General features: G+C 39.4%; 1 protein-coding gene across 1 annotated transcript in view; it reads right to left on the minus strand.

Moving 5' to 3' along the window:
- The window catches only part of LOC113466417 (protein-L-isoaspartate O-methyltransferase domain-containing protein 1-like), a 33,136-nt gene extending 27,029 nt beyond the window's left edge, over nucleotides 1-6,107 (minus strand). The window contains exons 1-3 of the mRNA XM_026821783.1: nucleotides 5,896-6,107; nucleotides 2,002-2,329; nucleotides 1,076-1,164 (exon numbers count right to left, since the gene is read on the minus strand). Coding sequence (XP_026677584.1) covers nucleotides 1,076-1,164; nucleotides 2,002-2,329; nucleotides 5,896-5,904 — 426 coding nt within the window. The 5' untranslated portion in view covers nucleotides 5,905-6,107. The remainder of the gene's footprint in view (nucleotides 1-1,075; nucleotides 1,165-2,001; nucleotides 2,330-5,895) is intronic.
- Nucleotides 6,108-6,873: the final 766 nt, after the last annotated feature.

Here is a 6,873-nt window from a genome sequence, read left to right on the forward strand (position 1 = left end):
GGTATGTAGTTCACAAATGTGACAAGGATGCAACACAAAATGTTTGGTTGAGATGGTTGCTGCGCTTGGCGGTATTTTGACACCCTGTCATTCCAAAATAAGGAAAAATATGTATTTAAAACAATTATTAATATTCAATTATTATTATTAAACAATTAATAATATTCAATTATTGTTTTATTTAAACAATTATTATTTAATTTTCGCTCGTTTTCTCACCTCCAGGGGACGAAGAACACACTCGTAGGCGACTCCTCACATCTCGTTTGGGTATGAATCGTCTCAGTCTGGTTACATCAGGATACGACGTGCGACAAGATGCACGTAACAACTGTCGTATTCTAAGTCGGGCCAAGTCCCTCAAGTCACGAGGATTGAGCTCCGCTGAAAATAGAATAGAATAGAATATGGTCAGGATAGAATAGAATATGGTCAGAATAGAATAGAATATGGTTAGAATAGAACAGAATATGGTTAGAATAGAATAGCAATTTAAGACGCGGCATTCACGCGAAGAGATACGCCAGGAGGGAAAGTGAAATGAAAAACACGCCTTCAGTTCACGTTAGGTTCGCATCAAATCAATCGTTAATTTATTTGTGTTAAAGCCTTTTCACTTGTAGATATCACAACATTACCAAGTGCTTCCTTTGCAATCAATTTCCATAGTTTAGTAATCTCTTTACACTGGTAATGTCGTCACTGGTCGCTACTCGATTAAAGTAGCTCCTCAATTGTCCTCACGAGGATGAGTGCACCCCGCTCCAAGCACAGAGCCGAAAAAACTTTGACCCCGCCAGGAATCGAACCCGGGACCTCCATAATAAAATCATCATACCCGCGTTAGAATGAAAAACAAAGCTAACGCTGTCTCACAACTTACGTAGTTTAACGTGTTGTACGGCGCTATCTACAGGTGGTTCCTGCACGCTCGAGTATGCAACCTGCATGCTGCGTGAGGTCTTGTACTCATTAGGCCCGGTCCTTTTGATTTGAACCAAGGACAAAGCCCGCCGTTCCGAGAACGAACCTTATCTGATTGGGATAAAGTTCGCCTCGGGCGAGACATAGATTCCGATTCCATCTTGAACTCTTCCAGCTTGAGAAGAGCAAAGTCAATCACTTCCTGGTGCAACTCTATGCCGTGATTAACGCCGCTGGCACCTGAACCGAGAACATAGAATGAATAATTATTATTAAATATGTTTATATTAGACATCCTAGGTTATAAAGTTATGAAATAGGTAACTACAAAACTTATTACCTTTATATGTCCGTTCTAATGAAAGAGTTCAAAAATGTGTGACGTCAGACTTTACACAGTTGTTTTTTTTCGTCCGCTGGTAGCGCCAGTATTCAAGCACGCTTGCGGAGGAACAGAAAGGAATGCGCAGAAACGTATGCGCACAAACACATTAATGTGTTGCCTGCGAGGGAGCTTTGCTCGGGACATTTGATGTGACGCGTTCGTGTACGGGGGCCTATGCCGTGACGTCAAAGTTCACGATTTACCGGTATTTTTAAAATCGATTTATCTCGGGATCTAGAAGTCGTAGGAATTCAAGGAAACATAATTAATAAATAGATTTTCTTCTTCTCCTCCTTTCTCGCTTTTCCCGTGTTCAGACGGGGTCGGCGTTAAAAAATTAATAAATAAATACTAGAATAAAAGAAAAGTAGAACGAAGGAAAATAAAAAAGAATAGAGACACTTTTAATAATTTTTTTTGTTCTTGAAGCAACAATTATAGTTAAACCCAGCAACATAGGTACCTACTTATTTGTAAAATGTATTCCCTATGATATGTCAATATACCTACGAGACTTTGGTTAGACTGAGTAGGCAAAAGAACTTTTCAGTCCTATCCCAGCAGGATAAACAAGGTCTATTCTATTCTCTAATGCATAGGTACGCAATGAGAGAAATAAAATCAGGACTTTACTCAAATAATAAACACCGCACAGTAACAGGGGAAGACAACTGAATCAGGTTCTCACTTACCTAGAACCAGCCCTGCCATGGTACTCAGATAGCCCGTGCCCGAGCCCAGGTTCAGGAAACTCAGGCCCGGCTTCAGCTGGAGCCTGTCCAGCACTTCCCAATAGATCACAGGCGCGGACAAGTGAATCAGGTTGTGTTTCCAGGCGAGGTCTTGGTACGCAAAATGTTCGAAGCCGGGAAGGAAATAAGCGCGTCGATCCACGCCTAGCATGAGTTCCTCGACTTGGGGCGCCTGCGTCGACGCGTGCTGTGTTGCCAGATTGTGCACGAGCTCCGCGTTGCTGCGCCCCGCGCTGATGGAGCCCCCCATCTGACGCACTGGGGTGGTCTGAAATCGTATTGGTTGCAAAATGGATTTTTTAAAAAGAGGATTGATAGAGGGAAGTATAACTGCTAAGGTCTTATCGTCCAAAATCGGAGAGAGAGGCAAGATAAGAGAAAGTCAGCCTTTCTGAGAATGATTGAACAAAGCTCATCTCTTCAGGATAAAATCCAATATTCGCCTCCTTGAGCTTAATTTTTCTAGTTAACTGTAGGTCGTTGCAAAATTGATTTTTTAAAAAGAGGTTTGATAGAGGGAAGTGTAACTGCTAAGGTCTTATCGTCCAAAATCGGAGAGAGGAGGAAGATAAGAGAAACTCAGCCGTTCTGAGAATGATTGAACAAAGCTTATCTCTTCAGGGTAAAAACCAATATTCGCCTCCTTGAGCTTAATTTTTCTAGTTAACTGTAGGCCAGACTCTGAAGCAAATTTTCCATTGACAAGATTTCTGGACAAGTATCTACCTAAAAAAAAAAAAATATATATATCTCATGTTAGGGAGATGACACATGGGTTCCTGTGGGTAAACACCATGGAATATGCTTTGGCAGACAGGGTGAAAATTCATATCTCCTTGGTCGAATCAAAAAAAGTCCGATCATTAAATACGGCTTTATTCTTTCTCTTTTCTAGAGCTGTGTCCACACATAGTTAAAGAGAAAATTTCCTTTAAGTTAGCTAAAAAAAAAAAAGGTAGAAACACACTACTATCACGTCACGTGAACTCTTGGCGATTCCGAAAGATGTAGTTCAAAAATTTTCTATAATATTGTAGATATTTTCGTTTAGGACAGCTAGACTACTAAAACTTTTTCCCCGTTTAGGACAGCTACACTACTATCACGTCACGTGTCCTCATGTGACGTGATAGCAGTGTGTTTCTACCTTAAGTTTCCTTCATTATCTCACCTCCAGGGGACGAAGAACACACTCGTAGGCGACTCCTCACATCTCGTTTGGGTATGAATCGTCTCAGTCTGGTTACATCAGGATATGACATGCGACAAGATGCACGTAACAACTGTCGTATTCTAAGTCGGGCCAAGTCCCTCAAGTCACGGGGATTGAGCTCCGCTGAAAATAGAATAGAACAGAATAGAATATGGTCAGAATAGAATAGAATATGGTCAGAATAGAATAGAATAGAATAGAATATGGTTAGAATAGAATAGAACAGAATATGGTTAGAATAGAATAGAATAGCAATTTAAGACGCGGCATTCACGCGAAGAGATACGCCAGGAGGGAAAGTGAAATGAAAAACACGCCTTTAGTTCACGTTAGGTTCGCATCAAATCAAATCAATCGTTAATTTATTTGTGTTAAAGCAGAGCCTTTTCACAACTTTTTGTGAATATCAAAGCGTTACTAAGAGCCTCCTTTGCAATCAATTTCCATCTTTCAATAATCTTTTTACGATGCCGCCACTGGTCGCTATTTGATTTAAATAGCTACTCAATTGTCCTCACCAGGCTGAGTGTACAGAGCCCAAAAACTTCGACCCCGCCGGGAATCGAACCCGGGACCTCCATCATACCACATCGACCTCCATCTTTGGGATCGCATCATACCCGCGTTGGAATAAAAAACACAGGTAACGCTGCCTCAATACTTACGTAATTTGACATGCTGCACCGCGCCATCTACAGGTGGTTCCTGCACGCTCGAGTATCCAACCTGCATGCTGCGTGAGGTCTGTACTCACTAGGTCCGGTCCTTTTGATTTGAACCAAGGACAAAGCCCGCCGTTCCGAGAACGAACCTTATCTGATTGGGATAAAGTTCGCCTCGGGCCGCTCGGGCGAGAATCGAATCGGTAGAGTGTTGGTTCATTCATTTTTGGTTGTATTGACAATAATTTAGGAATTTACAAATAAAAACACTTTGAATTGAATTTAAAATTCGGCTCTTCCAAGCTACATAACTAGGCTGACTCTTATACTTACGTAGTTTGACATGTTGTACGGCGCCATCTACCGGTGGTTCCTGCAAGCTCGAGTATGCAACCTGCATGCTGCGTGAGGTCTTGTTTGCATCTAAACTCTAACATACTATGTTGATCATTCTGTTTTATTGAATAGCTCAGTAGGGGATAGCAACAGTAACTTATAGTTTAAAACTCCTTTTTGCGTTTAACCTAATCCTGTAATAACACTGGTCACTGCTCGTTTGTGCCAGGTTCCTTTGGTAGCAATATTCCACGGATGTGACTTCTGCACAAGTACCCTAGGCTGGTAAGTACGTAACATTATGCTGGATGAAGTATCAGGACACAACTACTGGTGGAAAGGTCTTACAGAAATTATAGTTAACTAAATTAATAGATTAATATGGGGCACGGTTGGTCTAGTGGTAACGTGCTTGCTTGCCATGCAGAAGGTCCCGGGTTTGAATCCCACCATCGACAAAAATTTGTAATTGTTTTTTGATTGTAAATATTTCAACGGGTTACTTTCTGGTGTTCTCCTGTTGATCCAGCACCTAAATGGGAAGTATTGTGTTTCTTCTCGCCTTTCTGATGAGAGGCATACTATGGGATGGGCGTGCTACAACACAGGCCACATGTGTCTAATGTAGCAGTTGTTTCATTGCTATGAAATAAAAACGGCGGTGGAACACTCATCTTTTTAAAAACAAACAAAATACTAATAGCTTAACCTGTGAGAACTGTACCCCCATGTGAGCACTGCACTCACGGGTACAGTCTTCATGGGTTAAGCAAAGAATACAAGGTCAATACAAAAAATGTAAATAAAACAATCAATAAAATTAAGGTTAAAAAAATAAATCTTATCACTGAGAAAAATTGGACTGTTTGTACACAAACCCCAGGCATACTCAGCATACTGAGGGGTAAAAATTATGTTAGTAATATGAGCCTGTAGACTGGGATATGATAGGCTAAGGCTTTGTTGTTTGTATATTTTGGCATTGAACTTTAGAAGCTTAAACTATCATATCCCAGCACATAACTACAAACTGGATAAAATACTTAGAGCTACCAATCTACAACCCATTTAGGAACCAAACTTTTTGAGGTTTGACAGAGGGAACCGTAACAGCAGTGGTCTTATTAAAAATCAAAGAGGACATGAATCGGGATAGGAGAAAGCCACCTCTCTCGAGAACAAATGTTATCTGTTGAGGATAAAGTTTACCCTTGGTTGGAACTGAACCCACAACCTGGCACTTACAAGGCACGGTACACTACCCTTACATCAAACTAGGCTGGGTAATTATGCATAAGTCACATCCGTGGAAAAAAAAAGCTCCTTTTTGTACTTAACCTAACCCCATAATAACACTAATCACTGCTCTAATAGAGAACGAAGATTTTTTCCAAGTCACTAAATAAATTATCTTTTCATATTCATTTTCTTTCAGAAGTCACATCCGTGGAAAAAAAAAGCTCCTTTTTTGTACTTAACCTAACCCCATAATAACACTAATCACTGCTCTAATTGTGAAAACTCCTTTTTGCGTTTAACCTAATCCTGTAATAACACTGGTCACTGCTCGTTTGTGCCAGGTTCCTTTGGTAGCAATATCAAACACAATGTTACTTAGCTCACCTGTAACATTGTAATATTCTTTCTACTAATTTAAACTTTGGGATCTTTACTTAAGTGGTGCTTAAGTATTTGAAAGGTAAAAAAAGCCAATGTAAAATACTGCTAGCATGAGCCAATGATAGCAAGTGTCAACTGCTGCTTTAATAATAAAAACAAACTCACACTATTTGTGTATAAAATTATGAAACTGATAACGAGATCAATTTTGTTTACACTTTACACTGATTTAATTACCTACAGCAATTCAATACTAATGCTTGGAAGGTATGTACTTGTACCTACATATTATGTGCAATATTATTACCTACCAGTATGATAGCACATCATCTTCTAGTAAAATCTACTGGTAGCTGATAGCTACTAATCTGGAAATAACCTAGGTAAGAGGGAGGAAGGGGAGAGAGAGAGAGAGAGAGAGAGACCAAGAGACTGATAAGTCCTAAGAATACAAGGTCAATACAAAAAATGTAAATAAAACAATCAATAAAATTAAGGTTAAAAAAATAAATCTTATCACTGAGAAACCTCATGCACTTTTACTCACGGTGGTACACGCTCGGTGGACATTGAAAAGAATGTTGTTTTCGTGACGCCATCAGGTATGTCGTGACGTCACAGTTTAACTTTTTAAAATTTTACCTGTACCTACTTTTCAAACCAAAATATCTCGGGATCTAGAAATCGTAGAAAATGATTAAAAAAAAGGCTCTAATGACAGGATTCTCACATAGTGAGCTCTTCCACCCAGCTGGTTTTTGTCAGCTTAATAGTCAACATTAAAAAAGAGAGAGAAAAAAAGGATTAGAAAGAGAGAATAGAACAGAATCAGAGAGAAGGATTGAAGAATTGAAGTTTTAAATATACCACATCAGGATAGTTTATTATAATTGGCAACATATGTGAATTATATTTAGGTACATGTTGGGCAAATCACAATATTACAAAAAAAAAAAAAAAAAAAAAAAAAAAAAAAAAAAA

This window comes from Diaphorina citri, unplaced genomic scaffold, assembly GCF_000475195.1.
Source record: "Diaphorina citri unplaced genomic scaffold, Diaci psyllid genome assembly version 1.1 scaffold264, whole genome shotgun sequence".
NCBI lineage: Eukaryota > Metazoa > Arthropoda > Insecta > Hemiptera > Psyllidae > Diaphorina > Diaphorina citri.